The sequence below is a fragment of the Labeo rohita genome, chromosome 9 (assembly GCF_022985175.1).
Source record: "Labeo rohita strain BAU-BD-2019 chromosome 9, IGBB_LRoh.1.0, whole genome shotgun sequence".
NCBI classification, from domain to species: Eukaryota; Metazoa; Chordata; class Actinopteri; order Cypriniformes; family Cyprinidae; genus Labeo; species Labeo rohita.
In genome coordinates, this window is record NC_066877.1 from 11,022,179 (window position 1) to 11,045,437 (window position 23,259).

Consider the following 23,259-nt stretch of genomic DNA (forward strand, 5'->3'; position numbering starts at 1 on the left):
TTGCAGCCCTGATTTGTGCGCACATCTGGTCGGATATGCAGAACAATACTCGTGCCTGCTCCTCGCCAAGTGGATTCAATTTTAGGATGTTTTATGTTTTGCATATCACAGTTTTGCTTGTGTTTTTCCTCAAACATCTGATATGGCCTGTTTTCCCCGCCTGAGGGTCTAGACTTGTTTTGCCTTGGGCATATGTGACAGTGCTCAGGTAGTTACAACATATGACCAACTGATGTAGTGTGTCATGTGTAATGGAAGCTTGTGTATCAACGTTGATGCTGCTTTTGTCATAAATGCTGCATAAGTGTTTACACAGAGCAATAGCTATAAAGATAACTATAACAGCTATTTTAGCATCCACACCAATGCGTAATAATATTTTATTATATGCATGCAAGCAATTATGTTGTCTGCTGCTTTGCTCTTTAAACTTGGGTGGATTCTTATTGGCTGTGGTTTTAGTTCTAGTGTGGACTTCCCTAATTCCCTCTTTGAGTTTGGACGATTAACTTTATTGTTAGAATTATCATTCTTTTTGTTAATGGGCCTTAAAGAGGTAGGAAAATTACCCCATGATTTACTTGCCCTCAAGCCGTCCTAGGTGTATATGACTTTCTTTTTTCAGGTGAATACAATCAGTGTTGTATTAAAAAAATGTCCTGGCTCTTCTAAGTTTTATAATGGCAGTGAATAGTGGTCGAGATTTTGAAGCAAAATAAAGTGTATCCATCTATGATTAAAAAGTACTCCACACAGATCTGAGGGGTTAATTAAGGCCTTCTGAAGTGAAATGATGTATTTGTGTATTCTTTATAAACTATAATCTCTAGCTTCCTCTAACTGTCATACTCACATTTACTAGAGAATGGCGTTCCAGCGGATTACGTAGGATTACGATTACATAGTGTAAACTCCGGTGAAAATAGTCTCGCGAGAGCCAAGTTTTGTTCACAGCAAAGGAAAGCCAATCTTCCTTTGCTGTGCCAATCTTGCCTTGCCAAGCAAGTAAATCATTCCAATCTTTCAAAGTCCTCCAACATTTTTCTTTACAAATCTTTTTGTTCTTCTAATTTGTGACCAGGTGTTTTGTTTTGCTCATTTTACGGCGCTTCCACGTTAGTCACCGTGTTCATGTCAGGGTTCCCACGCTTTAGTAGAATGGTGCTATTTCAGAAATGGATAAATATTAATTCTGCAGTTTGTTACATATTAACCGCTGTGTCGTGCTGCTTATATTAATGACACAGTAAAAATGCCCCTCCCCACACCTATAATCAGTCGTCTGTGGATGAGCTGCATTGATTATAATGGAAGATCGCGATGAACAAAGGAGAGAGACAGATTTATTGATTAAGGGAGTTTGCAAATGATATTGATTTAATGCAACAGTTCATTAAACAAGAAGTTCATATTAAGTGACTTGCATTGTCTGAACACTATTGCCTGATTTTGCTCTATTTTGTCAGCGAAAATGGTTTCAAACAAAGTAACAGCTGAGCTGCTGCGCATCTCCATTCAAACACAGCGTTATTTCGTTTATGCATAATTGGGCGTTTTAAATGAATCAGATTTCATTATCCGTTCATAAAAACTGGATACGTACCTGAATGAATCAGCTGTTCGAACGAATCAATTCATTGAATGATTCAGTGATTAAAATCATTGACTTGCCGCCACCTACTGGCAGTTTTACTTTCGTTTTAGAGTATCATTTCTTTTTAAATCATTTAATATTTCTATATTCAAAATTTTATATATAAAACAATAACCTCAACATGAAGTTATGAATTTCATTGCACTCATGCGACCGCTGAGCCTCATTAAACCATCTGAAAATACACCTACAAGCCACTTTTGTGTTTTTCTGTGCCACCTCTGTAGTACAATTTTTTTTAATATACTGATTATATATGATTGGTAACTTATTCTACTTGTTTTTATTCTGTTGTTTTAAGTAGAAATAATAAAAAAACTTATATATATTTTTTAATTTGACGAAAGATGACATACTTTTAATAAAGTTAGAAAAATTCCATTACGAATGTAAAAAAATTTCCTGTAAATCACTTTGAGTCAAATATCGTCTCGTAATGGGAACGCTAATATTTGATCAGAATTTGATTATTGATTTGAAGGTGCTCCTGAAATTTTTGACTGTGCTCCTAAAAAGAAAAGTAATCGTAGAGCTCTGTTTAACCATTTTTAATTAAAAAATTGGGAAATTCTTTCAAATTTAAATCTTTTAGAAGAATTACAGTAAAAAATAGTTTGATGCAAGAATATATATTTTTATCAATATTTGAGAAATTCAAAATTCCTTTGAACACGACCGCTCAAAATGACGTAAATTGATGAAACCTACACATTCAAAACCTTGTTACTCTGAAATTTTTAATGTAAATGTTAAGTGTGAGTAAAATGTCAAGTACTGTAAGAGGTCTTTAATGACGCTACATATGTTGGCGTGTGAATTTGATAGGTGCTTGATATAAAATAAATGGTGCTTTAAAAAGTCCTTGAAAGTCCTTGAATCTGGTGTTCATGAAAGAGTGGGAACCCTGTCATCTTCACCAGGAGTGCTCAACCATGGTCCTGGAGTCCGACCTTCCTGCAGAGTTCAGGTCCAACCCTGACCAAACACACCTGAACCAGCTAATTAGGATCTGAAGGAGCAGTTGATAATTTCAGACAAGTGTGTTTGATAAGGGTTGGAACTAAACTCTGCAGTAAGGTTGATCTCCAGGAACAGGGTTGGGCACCCCTGATCTACACCTTCCTTGCACCATCCACTAAAACGCCACTTTCTCACTTTCTGTTTTGTTGCGAAAGTAAAAGTACTTACTTTGGCCTTCCAAATGAGTACACGACTAGAAATCAGTGGTTAAGTTATATTTACAACACAGTTCCAGAACAGTTCAGAGTGTGTGCAGCACATTTTACGGAGGACAGTTTTCTGAACCTGGGAGAATAGCCTACAATACTCACTATAAAGTGGGGCAATTCCAACATTGCAAGGACAGTCTGGCACTTCTGACTCACAGCCTGTAAGTACGTTTTCATATTTAAAGAATTTGCTACTGACTATTAAAACGCCAATTTTGAGCAGTGTAGTGTAGTTTGTTGTTTTAATAATCACACATGCAGACATGGTGTTATGTTTATATGGTGCTGCACAACGCAACATGTAAAAAGACAGTATGAGTCATTATAATCAGTAATTATGTCCTCACTGGATGCAACAAATGTCTCATTTATTGTTTTTGTCTCGTCGCGCCGGGACACGGCATCACAACATGGTAAGGGGCGTAATATTTCTGTCACACGCTTGAGGTATTCAGCCAATCACAATGGCTAATCGGAGCACACCGTGCTTTTCAGAACAATGAGCTTAGCAAAAATCGACGTGTTTCAGAAAGGTGGGGCAGAGAGGAGCAACAATAATGTACAGTATATGGAAATAATGTGTTTTTTTGAACCTCAAACTGCGTAAACACATTGCATTACACCAAATACACAAAATAATGTTCTTTTTAGGAACATCATATGACCCCTTTAACCCCCCGGAGCTGTGTGGAGCACTTTTATGATGGATGGATGCACTTTATTGGGCTTCAAAATCTCAACAGCCATTCACTGCCATTATAAAGTTTGGAAGAGCCAGCACTTTTTGTTTTTTCGTTTTTTTTTAATATAACACTGATTGTATTCATCTGAAAGCAGAAAGTCATTATACACCAATGATGGCTTGAGGGTATGGGGTGGTTTTTATTTTTGGGTGAACTATCCCTTTAACTCGTTTTTATTTTTTTTGACTCTGGGAAACATGTAGTTAGTTTCAGGGTCTTGGAGTAACAGTTCTGGCTTGTATGTCATATTAGAAGTCCTCTGAGTAGTTTGCTTACATGCAGTCTTTGAAATGTTAGTGCTGCAATTTCACTTCTTGTGAATCCAAATGTATTGGAAAATTAGAAACGGGTCACAAATATACCACCACACCTTTAGTCAACTGAGTAATTTAGCTCCTGTCAGCATATAAAACAAGTGGAACTAAATATGCTGAATATGTTGACACAGGATAGTGGTAGAACTGCTGTATGTGAATCTGGACAGCGAAGATAGTGTTCCTTACTGATTGAAAACTTAACCTGCTCAGTCCATCTCAGATAGTAGTGTTTATATTTAGAAGGAGGAGATGCTAAAATACAATCAATATTTAAATACATAATGAAAACAAATGTCTGAATCATCTGAGAGAACGGACATCCGTGTTTTTTTTTTTTTTGTTTTTTTTTCCTTATCAGGCAGACTAAAAGTGCAGTCTTTCCTAAATATTGTAATGTATAATTTGTGCTACTAGTCAAAAGTTAATGAACTTTTTTTTAAGGTTTTTAATGTTTCTTAAAGAAGTCTCTTCTGCTCACCAACCCTGCATTTATTTTATCCGAAGTACAGCAAAAATGGTAAAATTTACAATTTTTAAGATTTTTTCTATTTGAATATATTTTAAAATGTAATTTCTAAAATTTCAAAACTGAACTTTTTGCATCATTACTCCAGTCACATGATCCTTCAGAAATCATTTTAGAATTCTGATTTGCTGCTCAAAAAACATTTATTATTACTATTATTATGTTGAAAAAAGCTGAGTAAAAAATTCTTTGAATATAAAGTTCAGAAGAACAGCATTTATCTGAAATCGCAATTTTGTAACATGAATTCTTTATCACTCGATCAATTTAAAGCATCCTTGCTGAATAAAAGTATTAATTAGGATAAATGCTGATCTTTGGATCTTTCTATTCATCAAAGAATCCTGAAAAAAAAAAAAGTACTCAACTGTTTTAAATATTGATAATAATTGCAATAAAAAATGTTTCTTGAACAGCAAATCAGCATATTAGAATGGTTTCTGAAGGATCATGTGACACTGAAGAGTACTGGAGTAATGATGCTGAAAATTTAGATTTGATCACAGGAATAAATTACATTTTAAACTATATTCAAATAGAAAACCGTTATTTTAAACAGTAAAAATATTTCAAAATTTTACTGTTTTTGCTGTGCTTTGGATCAAATAAATGCAGGCTTGGTGAGAAGAGACTTCTTTAAAAAATATTTAAAAAAATCTTACTGTTCAAAAACTTTTGACTGGTAGTGTATTTTCAATTGAACAATTGTTCAAAACTTAAATGGCATAAATGTGCTAACGTCTTTTCCTTTTTTTTTAAATTCATTCTTCTCAAAATGATTGAGAATACTGTTGCAAATAGGACCGGAAACCGGAGCGAAAGTGCTGTCTCTCAGGATAAAAGTTGTATTGTGAAGGGACAGATGCTACACTCCCATAAAGACCTGGGAAGCCATTTGTGTTTCACATGGCTGCAGTAAGCCCTCTCTCACCCGGCCCAGTCTGATGTTAATTAGTTCATAAATTAAGGACATTGACTTTTTTTTTAAGAGCCAAATGAATGGGAAGAAAGAATGGAAAGACGGCGAATTAAGCACACTAAAAAACAGGCGAAAAATAAACAAAAGAAAAAACAAAAAAGCAAACTTCAAAGGGGGATCTAATTCGTCAGGCGTTTGAAGTGAAAACACTGAGGCTGGTTCCACTCGCCACATGGATTAATGGTCGAGTGAACAGCCAGAGCTCCACACGCTCTGCTCTCTCTCACTCTGTCATTATCAGTGCTCCGAGACGGGGTCTTTGCTTTAATGTGATCTTAGAATAATTTTGAGTTTCTCTTGTTGTGGGTAAGATTACGGTCAGTTTTTCTTACAGCTGTTCGTACATCAATGAAGTTTGTTGGGTCAGTTTTCCTGCGCTGAGTGCAAAAGAAAAAACTTTTCTCTAAGCACCAGAGACACTGCACTCTTAAAAATAAAGGTGATTCACGATGCCATAGAAGAACCATTTTGTCTAAATGGTTTCATAAAGAACCTTTCTGTTTCACAAAAGGTTCTTTGTGGTGAATGAAGGTTCTTCAGATTATAAAAAGGTAAGAAAGAGATGGTTCTTTAAAGAACCTTTGACTGAATGGTTCTTTGTGGAACCAAAAATGGTTCTTCTAAGGAATCGCTGTGAAGAACTTTTTAAAGGGGTCATCGGATGCTAAGTTCACTTTTACATGTTGTTTGAACATTAATGTGTGTTGGCAGTGTATGTACAAATCTACCCTATAATGATAAAAATCCATGCTGTGGTTTTTAATTAATCTGTAAAAATAATATTCCCTTTCTCAAATCAAGCCATTCTTAGATGCCTGTTGTTGTGGCGTCACATCGACAGAGGCTGCTCCCATGATAGTTGATTGACATGAGCGTCTTACCTCAGATCAGTTGTAACAGTCCAGCCTCCATGTTTTGATGCCGGAGCAGGGATGTAAGTTAGAGAATTTAGCGATTGAGGTGTCGCGTTGCTGGATGTAATAATGAACGTAGTGGTCGTCATTTACTCCCAACATCTGAGCCGCTGAAGATGCAGTGGATTACGTTTGTTTGTGAAGGGAATGCTGCTTCCGATCTACATATATATGTCTATGTTCGTGCAAATCATTCATGATCCAGCTTCACCTACAGCAGAATTGAGTATAAGGGTTTTTTTATGAATCTCTGCGATCGCCTTTCCTAATAATGTGCTAATTAGCAAGTTTAGCGGCTAAATGCGGCTAAAGTAAACATGCTCGTCACTCCACAGAGAGATGAGAGGGGCGGGGCGAGCAGAGGTTAATTTGCATTTAAAGCAGCCTCGACCAGAATGGGATGATTTTTGCAGAGCTGATTTTGGCAAGGTAAAAAGAGTGTTGTTTTACACTACCATTGAGAATTTTTAACCAAAGTGTATTATAGACTTTTCATTAAGACCCTAAAGAATCATATCAACTGGAAAATGGGCATCCAATGACCCCTTTAAAGCACCTTTATTTTTAAATGTAATACTCTTAATTAAATCAGAAATTATTTTTTCCGTCCAATCCAAGCTCAATATGCAAAGACAACTACATACCTGTACATACTAAATTGTCTATTTTATACATTTTGTTTTTGCTATTTTGTATATTGTGTATTATCTCTGTCTTGTCCTGTCACTGTCATTATGTTGCACTGTGGAGCTTGTCACTAAAACAAATTCCTTGTATGTATAAACATACTTGGCAATAAAGCTGATTCTGATTCTGACAGAAATATACAGTAGACTATAAATAAGCCATTTCAGAGAGAGCTTTAAAGTTGTCTAGAAGAGCCTCCACTTAAGTGCGTTTACACTGTAATGATGTTTTGAATCACACTACGTCATAATCAATTAAAACATCTGTGCTTTATATTTAAGCACCAAAGTTCAGACAGTAGTTTTGTTTATTTGCAGTACAACAGCCAAGACTCTTGTGGGACATTAGGACACAGAGAGGATATTAGATGTTATCACAAGTTCTTGTCTTCATTACTAATCATTGGGCTGGTAATACCTGTTCTGACCTCATTGACACAAGCTTTAATCAGAGTGGACAATCTCCCTTAATTGAATATTGATTTGTAGAGACTGTTTACACATTTCTGGTCATTCTACAGATAAGACACCTTGACGTTCCCTTTAATAGTTACATTCATCCTGTTTTATCTGTTTGTGATTTCTACACTCACTTATCTTGCTATTTTGTTTAAAATTTGTCCATAAAATTAGGACTGTTCTTCCAGTTTATAATTTAAAGTAACTCTTAATATATTTTAAAATTTATATCTGTGAAGACAAAGCTGCATTTTTAGCAGCCAATATTCCAATCTTCATATTTTATAAATAGTTCTATTGTGTTGTTTAGCATTTTTGTGGAAGCCATATTTTCAGGATTCTTTGAATTTGAAAGTTCAGTATTATTTCAGTAAGCAGTATTATTTGAAGTGGAAATCTTTGGAGCCATTATAATGTCTTTTAATGTCACTTCTCGTCAATTAAAGGCATCCTTGGTTAATGAAAGTATTCATTTCTTTAGAGAATCTTGCAGACGGTAGTATATGTTGTATGGTAGTGATTTTGAGACTGATATCTCAGACAAAGTACATGCAGGTGGAACACGACTCTGGAAATGTACCATACTAGTTCAGTTTGTATTGGTAATTTTATTATTCCATGTTTTATTTCTAATTTCTGATCTTTATAGAGTTTTATTATTATTTTATAGCAAAGAAAGTTGACACAAGCCTTGAGTGGCCTGCTTTTTACTCAAAGATGCTAGAATAAGCAATCCATTTTGAGTGTATTGATAATGATTTCAAGACTCAGATTTAATATTTAAAAGACTTCATATATTTTGGGCTTAAACCAGGGGTCACCAGACCTGGTCCTAGAGGGACCCTGCGGAGTGTAGCTCCAACCCTAATCAAACACACCTGAACCAGCTAATCAAGGTCTTATGTATACTTGAAACTTCCAGGCAGGTGTGTTGAGGAAAGTTGGAGGTAAACTCTGCAGGACACCGGCCCTCCAGGGAGTTTGATGACCCCTGGCTTAAACTATATAGAGACAGTTGAAGTCATAAGTTTACATACACCTTGCGAAATCTGCAAAATAAGACCTGGCCTGAATAAGAAATTTCGCATAAAAGACATTTACATATAGACTACAAGAGAAAATAATAATTTAAATGATTAAAATAATCCTGTTCAGAAGTTTACATACACTTGATTCTTAATACTGTGTTGGTATGATGTGTGATAGTAGTTCATGAGTCCCTTGTTTATCCTGAACAGTAAAACTGCCCACTGTTCTTCAAAAAAAAAATCCTTTAGGTCCCACAAATTCTTTGGTTTTTCAGCATTTTTGTATATTTGAACCTTTCCAACAATGACTGTATGATTTTGAGATCCATTGTTTCACACTGAGGACAACTGAGGGACTCATATGAAACCATTACAGAAGGTTCAAACGCTCACTGATGCACCAGAAGGAAAAAAGACGCATTAAGAGCTGGGGGGTGAAAACTTTTGAAGTGAGAGATTGATGTGTTTTTTTCATTTAGTACTGCCCTTCAGAAGCAACAGAAGGTTCTTGCATGTTCCCCAGAAGACAAAATAAGTTACATTTACCCTAATCTTCAAATTTCAAAAGTTTTCACCCCCTGTATAATTATTTAATTGTAATTATTTTAACATACTTTAAAATAGAATTTATTCCTGTGATGAAAAGCTGAATTTTTATCAGCTGTTACTCCAGTCTTAAGTGTCACATGATCCTTCAGAAATCATTCTAATATGCGGATTTATTATTAGAATGATCAATGTTGGATAATATCAACAGTTGTGCTGCCAAATATTTTTTGGAACCTGTGATTTTTTTTTTTTTTTTTTTTTTTTTTTTTTTTCAGGATTCTTTCATGAATAACAAGTTTAAAAAGTACAGTGTTTATTCAAAATATAAATATTTTATAACAATGTAAATTATTTATTATTAACTTTTAATAAACTTTTAATTATTAACTTAATGCATCCTTGGTGAATAAAAGTATTAATTTCTTAAAAAAAAAAAAAAAAAAAAAAAAAAAGAAAGAAACAATAAAAATGTACTGACCCCAAACTTTTGAACGGTAGTGTATATTTTTAGACTAAAGCAGATCCATACCAGAATAGTTTTCGTATGGCTCCAGATGGAAACGGCGTAGATCATCTCTGCAGCTGGGCTCTTGATATATGGCTAAAAGGGGACCAGCTTAGCGCTTCCTTAAAATGTGTGCCCATTCCAGACCTACTTTGTCTTGTCTCTGCTCCTCTTTATGCTGTTCGAAACCCTTGATGTCAGCTGGCACTGCCTCACAGAGTTTGCCAGGCTTTGGATCTCGGCAGGGGTCTATCGCCGCACCCCTCCCAACAACAGGCAGCATGTGAAGATTGTCACCCTGCTTTATAATTGGGGTTTTAGATCTTCAGAGCTTGGGACCCCTTCATAGCCCATCAGCACCTGGCTCCTTAGCTTTCAAAGGCAGTGGAGACCTCCGAAACCTCAGGTGGTGAAACACTTTAAAGTTCGAGGCCCACCTGTCCGTGATTCACCTGTTGTTATAATGTAGGGCTCCGCAGAGCTAGATAGTCTTTGTGTAAAGCTGCAAAGAAAACAATCATTTATGCAAACAGAGACACTTATAAGAATAAGTTTATGCTTTTCTTTGTTTATCTTTATGCATATAGGTGAAACAGAACTCCCTCCGATCCTACATTGGCGTAGTTCCTCAGGACACTGTTCTTTTCAATGATAATATCCGTGAAAACATTCGCTATGGACGCATCTCTGCAAGTGACCAAGAAGTAGAAGAGGCTGCAGTGGCTGCTGATATCCACCATAAGATATTATCCCTTCCAGACGGTAGAGAATTTTTCATACACTTACATCTCTTATGCTCACCAAGGCTTTGTTTATTTGATGGAAAATACAGTAAAAACAGAAATATTATTACAATTAAAATTGTTTTCTATTTGAATATATTTTAAAATGTAATTTATTCCTGTGATGGCGAAGCTGAATTTTCAACAGGTATTGCTCTAGTCCTCAGTGTCACATGGCAGTGTGTATATTTGATTACAGTTTTGAAAGAACCGATACACTAAAGTAAGGATTGTAATAACAATTCACTTTTCTCTGAACAATCCCTATGTGATTATTGACAGGATATGATACTGAGGTGGGTGAAAGGGGTCTGAAGCTGAGTGGGGGAGAGAAACAGAGAGTGGCCATCGCTCGCACAATCCTAAAATCCCCTCGCATTATTTTGCTCGATGAAGTGAGTAGAGACACTCTTAAAGGTTGACAATTAATAATGCATCTACTAAATCCTGTTTGTCAAATTGTACTTTCAGGCAACATCTGCTTTGGACAGTCAAACAGAGCGTAACATTCAGGCTTCTCTCGCTAAGGTGTGTGCCAACCACACCACTCTCGTCGTGGCACACAGGTAAGTCTGTTTCATATGCCAACAGAAGTGCTAAAGCAACTCAAACTGTTGGACAGTGTTGGGGACAATACTTTAAAACGATGTGTAACCAAAAAATAAAAAAATATTGTAATTAATTACTCACCCTGATGACATTCCAAACCCGTAAGACCTTCATAGACAACAACGCTACTACATAGTTCAAGTCCCAGAAAAGTAGTAAGGATATCTGTAAAATAGTCCATGTGACATCAGTGGTTCAACCGTCATGTTATGAAGCTATGAAAATACTTTTTGTGCACAAAGAAAACAAAAATAATGACTTTATTCAACAATTTCTTCTCTTACCTGTCAGTTGATGCGTGTTCACAAAAGAACCACAAGGGTGTGATCAATGACAGAATTTTTGTTTTTGAGAGAACTATCCCTTGAAAATTGTTGCTTTAAAACCATAAAGCTGCTTTAGGGATCTCCACGTGTGTATAATAATAACATTTATATAATCATTTTACAAAAAATTTGGGTTGACTTCTAGGAACTTGCTATCATCTTTTTGGGAGGGTTAAGTAACTTGATTAGTTACTCCCCCGCACACACAAAATTACGCCGTAATTTCACTAATGTGGCCACACCTTTTTCCATCTGTGCTAATGCTCCACTATGGCTAGGCCCTAAAATATAGACGTGTCATCAGTGCTTTTGTCTATTTCTCTGAACTGTAGGCTTTATCCCTCAGATAACATCATGTATTGATGAAAGCTTTTGTTGGGCCATCTGGGCCACATCTCTAGCATTAATTAAATTAATCTATTTGTCCTTAAACTCACTGTCTTCAGAATAACGTCCTAGTTCAAAGAAATGAAAGGTATAGGAAGGATAAGCCAAACAGCAGCAATCAGCTGCCACCACTGTTGGGAAGGTTACTTTGGAAATGTAATAGATTACAGATTACAAGTTACTTACTTTTCAATTCCATTATTAAAGGAGAAGTCCACTTCCAAAACAACAGTTTACAAATAATTTACTCACCCCCTTGTCATCCAAGATGTTCATGTCTTTCTGTCTTCAGTCGTAAAGAAATTATGGTTTTTGAGAAAAGCATTTCAGGATTTTTCTTCATATAATGGACTTCAATTGTGCCCCCGATTCTGAACTTCTGAAATGTAGTTTAAATGCATTTAATGCATTTATTAAGCATTTCTCTAAAATTACCAAACTCATTGTAAAGGCAGTGAGTGATTTTCTGTCTTTCTTTTGTTGCTTGGTTAACATCAATGCCACAGACAATAGCAACTATATTGGCTGCTGTCCCTTTAAAACCAAATGCATGGATGCATTGTGCTGACAAATGTCTAATATTCTCCCAACTGTTTACCTTCACCTAAGACTTAACCCAGTGTGTTTACATGAATACTGTGAGAGGTGCTGCTTCGGTGTGTGTGCTCAGAAAACCAGACTGAATTGAGTTCTCTTTTGCATCATTAAATTTATCTATATGTCTGCTCTTCTCTTATTCCCAGATATTGACATTTTTGACCGATGTATAAGCAGTACATCATATGTATGTCAGTTTATGTCCCACTGGATAGATTAATGGGCTATGATAGTTCAAAAATTAAAATTATGACAAATTATTAGTCGACAAAATTAACACTGGCACCAACATGTAGCGCTGTTGCGCTTTGAGTCTCAAGATATTAGTCTTATCATACCAGGTGTTACCAAACAGGAAAAACAAAATATTTTACATAAAGATTCAGTAGTCTGCACAGTTTTACTATTAGGGTGCACTGATTCATTGAAGACCTATTGTTATTAACCATTATTTTTACACTGTAATCAACTGACCTGATTATTTATTTTTCATAAAGCCCCTTTTACAGTACTTTACAGCTATTAAAGACTTGTGTGGCATAATATGTAAATTATGTCTCTTAGTAAAAAATGTAGTAGAAAACCCATGACAGATTTAGACTTAAACCAAATGCTATACCATTGATTTTTCCCCACAAGGAGTCTAAACCCCCCCGGATATCAAGTGAAATCAACACTGAGGCCCCGATCACACCGAACACGTTTTTTAGGTCTGAAAACGCGAGGCAGTGCGTTACGGTTTTTTATGTTGCTAGGCAAGCATAAAATCAGCAGTCCTGTCAATCTAATCAAAGGGTTATAGCGCGAATGCTCTAGAATCTTTGGTTTTTGCTGTTAAGTAAAGTGTCATATTAGGTCAGAAACCTTAAATACAGCTCTGTGTAACCTGAACTGTAAGTGCTCCATCACTGCAGTCTCTGGACTTTCTAAGCAACAGTAAACTTTCGTCACCACAACAGACGGCCCGCCTCTATATTCATTTGACTGGATAATGGAAAAAAACACTGATGTTGGGCGCTCTTCTGCTTAGATTTGTTTTGCTTTTTTTCAACTTCAGGCAGTCAGAGCGCTCCAGCAAAAACACAAGGCGCAGCAAGCGGTTAAAACGTGAGCCACCCGTGGTGCATAAACAGCGCACATAACGCTCACTGACAGTAGAAAACAATTTAAAAAGGCGCCTCTCACCGCAAAAACGTGTTCTGTCTGACTGGGGCCTGAGAAACTCCTTCAGTATCTGCGGCATTGTGACAATGAAAATTACAACCAAAAGCCACACAATGTGGCGTCGTATCAGTATTTAATTTTCCGAGTTGTGTTGCAGTAAAAATAGCAACATGTTGTACCAGTAGCTTATCTAGTGCAACCATTTCACATTATCAAAATAATGGCGTCCCCTGAAATTATGTGGATTTTGTAAAATAGTACTACATATTTGAGTAAGACACATCATTTATGTTATATTAAGCCATACATGTCTTAATACCCAGGGTTCCCTTTAAGCCGTATGGTGCAACAGAATGTCGCTCATTTATATATATATATATATATATATATATATATATGTGTACAGATCACTGTTACTGACGACACAATGGCTAGTAGTTAAGTAACAATCACTAATAATTAATTTGGAAGAAGACATCTTATTGACGTCATTGCAGCATAAACTGTAGCTGAATTCCAATTGACAGGGTCCTTTTGCAGCATTGACTGCTCTCTACTCCCTGAACAAAGGAGATCTGTTGAAGTTCACTTCACTTGACAAAAATGTGTTCATTCGTAACACCCTGCAATGTCATCAAACGCAGGCAACACTTGAGTAATGCATATCAGAGAAGTTTAACGTTTGATGACAATATACTACTTCAAATACACCTCTGTTTAAAAGTTTGAGGTCAGTTTTATTCAGCAAAGATGCATTAAATTGATCAAAAATTAATTAAAATACATTTCTAATGTTACAGAGTTTTAAATCAAATGCTTTTATTTTATAAAAAGCACAAAAATATTAAGCTAGACGAGTTTTCAGCATTGATAATATGATTTCAGAGGATCTGATTCAGTGCTAAGTACTCAAGCTACAAATGGACATCGTACAATTTATCCACATTTAATATGCTTGTATTCAGAGGCGTTGTTAGTCGTGAGATGAAACACTTCACAAAACATTTTTTTCAAGAATCGTTTCACCTGTAGTCCACACGATAGTCTGCTGTGTCCTCGACAGAAAACACGTGTGCGTCTGCTAGTTATTAGCGTGGAATTATTTTGTATTGGTGTTTTATGAGACGAGCGAACACGTTTGACATTGATTCAGACGCCTTTCTCACTTCCTCTCCTCTGGTCACCTTTTTTCTCATCTTTCTGTGTCACATTCCACCACTCTCGTACTCCTAGAAAGCGACTCTGCCCGTCGAGCGTCTCTGTTTCCTTCTCCCTAATGTTTTTCCCTCTGTCTCTCATTGCTCTCCTCCTTAGAAAATTGTAAACACATCAGGATCAGAGTCTGCGAGCTTTGATCCTGTCCAGCCTCTGAGACAGTGGTGTCACTTTGATCTGTTTTGGGGTGGTGGTTCTGGGGTTAGCGATCAATAAAGAAGTCTCCGCTCCTTTGTTTGAAGATGAAGGGCAGCTGAGAGGATGACCTGCAGAAGGTTTTGGGTGTGAATTAAAGTAGTGTGTGTGTGGATTAGATTAAGAGGGATCTAGTGCTTAAAGACTCTGCTGCTGCTTTAAATTAGGGAACGCGTTTACAGTACGACGGCAGCTGAATCGTTCTGCTTTGTGAACAGGATGCAAACAGGGATTAAGTTTTCTTTTGATATGATGCAGGAATAAAGGCAAGCTTTAAGTGACCTGTTTCCTGTCTGTGCCCTTTAAAGGTGAAGTTTCTCCTGTCTTGCTAAAACTACCTAAATTGCTATGCAGACAAGTAGTAAGCTGTTTGTAGGTTGTAACCTGGACTTTCCCTCAAGCCATCCTAGGTGTATATGACTGTCTTCTTTTAAACGAGTACAATCAGAGTTATATTAAAAATGTCCCGGCTCTTCCAAGCTTTATAAAGGCAGTGAATGGCTCCAGGGGGGGGTAAATAAAGGCCTTCTTAAGTGATATATATATATATATATATATATATTTAAAACTTTATAACCATAATCTCAAGCTTCCGCTAACTTATGAGCACATTCACAAGAGAGTGGCGTTCCATCAGATGACGTATGATGTAGGCAGTTTGCGGATTACATAATCTAATAATATTTGTTTTCTATTTGAATTGGTTCTTTTGACATTTCACTCTCTGTAGATACATTTTTACGTCTATAATGCAAGAATTTCGAAGTTTCGCTCGAACACTCATCTTGTATCAAGTCTGCGTGAACTCTGTATTTTTCCGGTTCCGTACAGTCAATACAGTTAGGGTATGGAAAACTTCCATCTTGTTTTCTTCCCCAACTTCAAAATCGACCTACATCGCTGCAGAAGTACCGACCCAGTGTTTACAAAGTGAACTTGCAAAGAAGATCAAACGCCAATTTTGACGTTGAAGAAGAAAACAAGAGAAAAGAGTTTTTTGACATGCCCTAACTGTATTGACCCAGATTACACAGGCTACGCATGTGCATTGCAGAGACAAAACAAGACAAGCATTTGAGGTTTAAAAGTATATAAATTGTCAATTTGTTATGAAAATGACAGATCGTTTCACTAGATAAGACCCTTCTTCCTCGGCTGGGATCATTTAGAGACATGTGAAGCTGCATTTTAACTGTATTTTGAAGTTCAAACTTGGGGGCACCATTGAAATCCATTATATAGAGAACAATCCTAAAATCTTCAAAAAACAATTTTTTTTTTTGACTGAAGAAAGAAAGACACGAACATCTTGGAATTTTTGTTCTGGAAATGAACATTTTGAGATTAAAAAGTATTTAAATTGTATTTTCTTAATGTAAATAATCAATCGTTTTGCTAGATAAGACCCTTCTTCCTCGGCTGGGATTGTTTACAACCGCATTTGGGATCGTTTGAAACCACATTTAAACTGCTTTTTGGAAGTTCAAAATCGGGGCACCATATCAGTCCATAATATTGGAGAAAAGTGCCGAAATGTTTTCCTTAAAAAAAAAAAAAAAATTCTTTAAGACTGTCTGTCAAGTCAGGAGCGCTATACTGTATCATTGCACAAACGGACTAACATCTGTTTTCTGTTATTTATCATGGGCGTAGTGTCTAAACTTTCGCTCACCGCTTGTATGTTTCAATAGCACGAAAAGTGTAGCCTACCTTGTAGTTTACATTTAGAAATCAGACTATCATCAGACTCCTCCTCTTTAGTAACTGCTTCATCCGAAATAAAAATCTTTGCGTGCCGTAGTTTATACAGGACTGGCGGGGAATGTGCATTGATACACCTTTATTAAATATATTATGTGGTTTATTTTGATAGGTTAACTGTTTTTGTGGTGTTAAGAAAAAAGCACCTCTGCAGCTAAATAAGTATTGGTTCTCTTGTTGAGGCTTAATTCATTTGTTCGTTCCATAAGTTTAGTAGGCCTAAATAATAATAAATTAATTAATTAAATAAATAATAAAAACTGCTGATGTCATACAAACTAATTGTTAATTTGAATTATATTCTGAGCTCTGCAGTTATTAAATAATATGTTAAACTGTAGACCTAATATTATGTGTGCGTTTGTTTTTTTTAACAAGCCTGTTGTGAATGTTCTATTGCACAACAACAGCTGTTTTCACGAAAATAAAGTTAACGACAATCAAATACACTTTTTCAGTTTTTGCATTTTAGGTAGGTTTGCTAAGGTGGTTAAAACAACACATTTTTAGATTCATATATTTAATAAATTTTAATTAATACATTACAAAAGAAGAATGTAAAAATTTCGCTCTGAAACATGATGATAGCCAATTACCAGCATGCTTAATTTTAGACAATTATCCAAGAATTTCAATACAAACAGAAAACAATTAGGCCTACTGGAGAAATTTTATGTTGGACAGGGATCTGAGCGGGAATTGGTTTACGGGCGAGTGTGAGCAGAATGAGCGACCAAAGAGCGGAAAACGTAGCGGAGCGTCACACCGCTCCACTTCACTCCACTTTGCTCCACTTCGCTCACATGCTCTGTTTGGTCGGTGCCTAAAAAGCTTAGAACTCAATACCCAACCCTAAATGCAATAACGTTCATTTGTATTTTCAGATTATCCACCATCATCAACTCTGATCAGATCCTGGTTCTTCAGGACGGACGGATTGCAGAACAAGGAAGGTCAGTAGGATGTGTGTGTGTGTGTGCGCGCATTTGTCCTCCAGCAGCTGTGTTTCTGAGAGAAAACCTACTGTAAAGATTCAAACGACGCGCCCTGCATGGCCTTTTCCCCTTCAGAACGGCCAGATCCCAGGCGGTATAAAAGAGGAAATGTGACACCCTCTCTGTCCTAATTGAGTGAAATTCCTTTGGTTCGGTGGAGAGTGAACCACAGAAGACGTGTTGGGACAGACGGGGTCTTCTTCATCCTTAGGAAACCTAAGATCTGTGTGTGAGTGTGCGTCCCAGAGGCGGTGTTCTTGTTATCAGTTGATCTGTAGTCTTAACCTGAGGGCCGTCTGAGTGCGTCCTCATCTTCCTAGAGACAGGATATAGTCTCTCAGTGTCCGAGCGGTCCACGCCCTGCCTGATCGGTGTGTCCTGTCTCGCTGGAGGCCCTCAGGTGGTACACACACACACACACACACACACAGAGATCCTCCCTTAAACCTGGCGGACACACACACAGAGCGTCCCACTAATGGACTTTTCCATTCATCCTGGCCGTTCAGCCCCGGTTTTAACCCTGTGCTCACTGTCCTGCGCTTCGGCCCTTTGATATATGAGCTACAGCCAACAGACCGTCCGCAAGACACACACAGCCGTTAGGGATGTAACTCCACACCTCGCACATTCAGCCCTGACTGACACTGCGATGTAAACACAACCCACACAGGCTTTTAACCCACAGGAACGGCGTATCGGAATACACGCGTTCACAGGAAGAGAGCGAGGTGGGAACGTCCATTCGGGGAGGTGAAGGGTTAATGCTTTCAGAATAGAGGAATTAATACATACACCTTGTGCTGCCCCTTAACAGGCTACTTCCTGAAAAGAGACTTCTGTGGTCTGGGAAATCTCTGGGAAAAGGTTTGACAAGGAGGATGTGAGCTTCACATGGTCATGGGAAACCTGGAAGTATCAGGGAATTTTAAAGTATAGATTTTTCAGATCTGGAAAAGTCATGTAAATTATTAGTGACTTTAAATCATTTGGTTATGTTCATCTGTAATATATAATATAATATAATATAATATAATGAATGTTTTAATATGATATAAAATGTTTTTAAGTGAAATATATAAAAAGTACTTAAAATCCATATCCAGTACGTGAAAATTTTGGAGAAATCATGGAAATTGTTTTATTGAATAGAAATTTTCATTATTTTCAGCTAAAAACATTCAGAGATGATATATTAAAGTCTGTTTTAAGTGCAATGTATTGAAAATATTTTAACAATCCATGACCAGTAAGATCCAAAAAAAAAAACAAAAAAAAAACACACAACTGGAAAACATACGGAAATTTCTTAAATATACACTACCAGTCAAAAGTTTTTGAACAGTAAGATTTTTAATGTTTTTAAAGAAGTATCTTCTACTCACCAAGCTTGCATTTATTTGATGCTAAATAGTAAAACTTTGAAATAATTTACTATTTAAAAAAACTGCTTTCTATTTGAATATATTTTAAAATGTAATTTATTTCTGTGATCAAAGCAAAATTTTCAGCATCATTACTGCTGTCATCAGTGTCACATTCAGAAATCATTCTAATATTCTGATTTGCTATTCAAGAAAGGTTTTATTATTATTATTATTATTATTATTATTATTATTATTATTATTATTATCATCAATATTTAAAACAGTTGTGTACTTTTTTCCCCCAGGATTCTTTGAATAGAAAGATCCAAAGAACAGCATTTATCTGCATTATCAGCATTTATAAACTATATCATTCAAAAGCTTAGAGTCAATACAATTTTTTTTTTTTCAGAAAAATTACAGAAATTAATACTTAAATTTAGCAAGGATGCTTTAAATTGATCAAAAGTGATGACAAAGACATTTATAATGTTTTAAAGGTTTTCTATTTCAGATAAATGCTGTTCTTCTGAACTTTCTATTCAGTTATTTTAAACAGTAAACATATTTTAAAATTCTACTGTTTTTGCTTTATTTTTGATCAAATAAATACAGGCTTGGAGAGCAGAAGAGACTTCCTTAAAAAAACATTAAAAATCTTACTGTTCAAAAACCTTTGACTGGTGGTGAATTCAGACATGTTATGATCTGTTTTTAAGTGCAGTATTTAAAAAAAGTATTTAAAAATCCTTATTCAGTAAGGAAAAACAACTGCTAAACTGGAAATTTCTTATTGACCATAATTTTGTGTAAGCCTAGTATAAAATATTCAGACTTCAAATAATATAATATATTTTTAGGTAAATATATTGTTAATATTATCCAGTAAGGATGAACAACTGGAAAACAAATGTATTTTTATTGACCAAAAGATGTGGTCGATTGGGGAGGATAAACACTGGCCATGTTATTAATTTATACAGGTAATAGGTTCATTTGAAACTTCTGGTGTGATCTTCCATTACGATGAGAACATTTTCAACACTCTCATTCCCAGAGCTCAATGCCCCATACTGCTTCTGCTTCACTTTTGATGTCATACTTCCAAGTAATTGATGCTTCAACAAACTTGACCTTAGACCAACCCTCCCAACTCTGTTTTAGCAATCTAAAAGGAAAAGGAATGGAGATGGTCCTGAGAGTTTCCTCGCCCTTAAGTGATTTCTAGCGCCAGAGGGAAGCTTTCACTTGGCTTTTCCGACCCCCTGTGAATCTGAACTGCTCTAAAGTCCCTTAAATGGATTGTTCACCAAAAATGAAAATTCTGTCATTAACTACCCACCCTCATGTCATTCCAAACCCGTAAGACCTTCGTTCATCTTTTGAACACAAATTAAGATATTTTTGATGAAATCCGAGAACTGTGTAGTCAGCAGTGCAACTGACAAGTTCAAGGCCTGGAAAGGTTGCCGGTCCATTTAGGCAACTCACTTTTTAATTGTAAAACTTTTTAAATATAAACAAAAAGATGCGACTTCCTTAAATTCCAATTTCTCTTGTGCGCTTTTCTAGAAGTGGTCTGTCTGCTTGTGTTGTGTCTGACTGCTCTCTGTCTGTAGGCATGAGGAGCTGCTGGCCATGGGGGGACTGTATGCAGCCATGTGGTTAAAACAGCAGCAAACCCCAGAGTCAGAGGTCTCCACAGAAGAGCAACCACAGGAGCCACAGCCGAGTGGCTGAAGCCGATGGAGCAGCGATGATGAATGCTGATGGGTGAAATCAATCAGGAAAATGGTAAAAAGAGCCCACTGAGCTCCAAGGTTCATCTCAGACACAGGGGCACCAGACTGCGCAAAAGTAATGAACTACGAAGAGTGTTTCTCAGGGAAAGGTGTCATTAAAAATCAACCAAACATTGAGTACCTCCAAATATGCCAAAGGGTTAGTTCACCCTAATATGAAAATTGTTACTCGCTCTCATGTTGTTCCAAACTTGTATAACTGTTTTCTTCTGTGCAACATGAAAGGAGATACTGTGTTTTGATTTCGAGTGTTGTCAACCAGTGGACTTCAGGCATTTCTCAAAATATCTTCTTTTATGTCTCACGGAAGAAAGTCATACAGGTAAATAATGACAGAATTTTCATCTTTGAGTGAATTTTCCCTTTAATGCTTAGGAAACAGCATTAGTATATCATGTGATGACTATATTCAGTCATCTGTTACATAGTTTATTTTATATATTACATGTAACACTTTGTTTACACTCCTATCTATCATCATAGACTGAGGAGATGTGGAAGTATCTCAATCATCTACAGATGGGAATTGTAGGTAACATGCTCAGGGTCATGCTGCTTTCATTATAATGCTGGCACAAACTTTTTAGTCACACTTTGTTTCGGTGTTCATGTTACTCTGTATTTACATAAGTATATAGTGAATCTAATGAACAACATGTACTTTTCTTGTACGGCAAGGTTGTTTTGATGCTATCTATAGTATTTAAATTCAGTAATAGTAGTACATGTGGACTGTAAAACATAGTGTTCTCAGTTTCTTCCTTCAAAAACAGTTTCATAAAACCATCAGACCTCTTCAGGCTGAGCCAAAATTTTTTACCGAAGTGTGGATGCTTTACCAAACCACATAAATTATCTGTCCCCCTTCGCAATCAATCTATCATATCTATTTTGTCCACATTTCTGATTCAGCTGAACACTGAAAATACTTGCCATGTACATTAAACCAGTTTTTTTATATTAATGACATGCTGAATTTAAAGGTATAGTTCACCCAAAAATGAAATTCTGTCATTAATTACTCACCCTTATGTTGTTTCAAACCTGTAAGACCTTTGTTTCGTCTTCAGAACACAAATTAAGATATTTTTTATTAAATCTGAGAGCTTTCTGACCCTCCATAGACAGCAAGGGTCCTGTGTACCAAGAAATGTACCAAGAACGTCAACAAAATAGTCCATGTCAACAAAAATTAACACTGATATGATGGTATTTTTCTGGACCTTGTACATGGTGGGACCCTTGCTGTCTATGGATGATCAGAAAGCTCTTCAATTTCATCAAAAATATCTTTATTTGTATCCAAAAAGGGACCATAAAAGTGAGTAACTAATGACAGAATTTTAATTTTTGGGTGAACTATCCCTTTAAGAGGTGTTTGATATAACCTTTCTCTCTGTTTTTCTTAAATGTTCATTGCTTTTTAGAATTGAAACAATTTATACTTTTGAATGTACTAAAATGAATAAAGCATTGAATTAATTTTAAAAGATAAACTGCTTTTCAAAAGGTGACTTAAGGGACTTTCATGAACCACAGAAATATTCAGGAATATAGAGGGGAAAAAAAAACATCTGTAGCATTTGGATACTCTTGAAACAACATGCTTTATGAAGAGTGGCTGCTGCCTTTCATGGAAACATTAGCTAGGTGTTTTATACCTTTTTGTGGGATGTGCACAAGTTGTTCAAGTGCTTCATTTTAAAATAAAATTTGTAAATAAATGCAAACCTGACTATGTACAAAAGTTAATTTATTTAGAGTATTTACATCTTTTCACTCCAGCTATGGTTTAACACAAACATCGGCATGTATAATCCTTTAAGACAATTGACATTAAAATTCATTCATTAAGTAGAACATGACAGAAATATTTACAGGATAACACATTTCTGAACTATACAAAAACAGATATTTATCTAATGATTTAGGCTTGGAGTTAATGATTGGCTACAATGCACTGAGGGTTTGATAGGGCTTTGGCCCACTCACATCGACATTGTGAGAAAAGCATGAACAAATGGGAGTCTGTATGAATGTTTAAAAGTTTGGGGTCAGTAAGGTTTTTTATAAATAAAGTAATACTTTTATTTAGCAAGGACTCATTAAATTGATCAGAAGTTTCTTATTGTTTATTTCTGTTTTAAATAAAAGCAGTTCTTTTGAACTTTCTATTCATCAAAGAATCCTGAAAAAAAGCATCACGGTTTCCACGAAGCACAAGTGTTTTCAACTTTGATAATGTTTCTAGAGCACCAAATCAGCATATTAGAATGATTTCTAAAGGATAAGCATTAAATTATTTTAAAATGGAAATATTTAGTTTTTACTGTTTTTAATCAAATAAATGCAGCTGAACATTAGACTTATTTCAGAAACATAAAAAAAATCGTACTAACCCCAAACTTTTGAATGAGCAAGCAAATGAACTGCGGAAAAATATTGTCATACTGTCTGTAATTTCTGAAGA

At 36.0% G+C, this 23,259-nt stretch overlaps 1 protein-coding gene across 3 annotated transcripts in view; it reads left to right on the top strand.

The window, feature by feature from the left end:
• Nucleotides 1–22,744, top strand: part of abcb6b (ATP-binding cassette, sub-family B (MDR/TAP), member 6b) — a 47,043-nt gene extending 24,299 nt beyond the window's left edge. For 2 of the 3 annotated variants that reach the window (XM_051119595.1, XM_051119598.1), the window contains exons 14-18: nt 10,177–10,351; nt 10,654–10,766; nt 10,843–10,937; nt 17,510–17,578; nt 20,607–22,744. In XM_051119595.1, the coding sequence (XP_050975552.1) occupies nt 10,177–10,351; nt 10,654–10,766; nt 10,843–10,937; nt 17,510–17,578; nt 20,607–20,727 (573 nt within the window). In that variant the 3' untranslated portion in view covers nt 20,728–22,744. Of the gene's footprint in view, nt 1–10,176; nt 10,352–10,653; nt 10,767–10,842; nt 10,938–17,509; nt 17,579–17,695; nt 18,538–20,606 lie in introns of those variants that run through there. The other variant, XM_051119596.1, reaches the window with a different exon arrangement.
• Nucleotides 22,745–23,259: the final 515 nt, after the last annotated feature.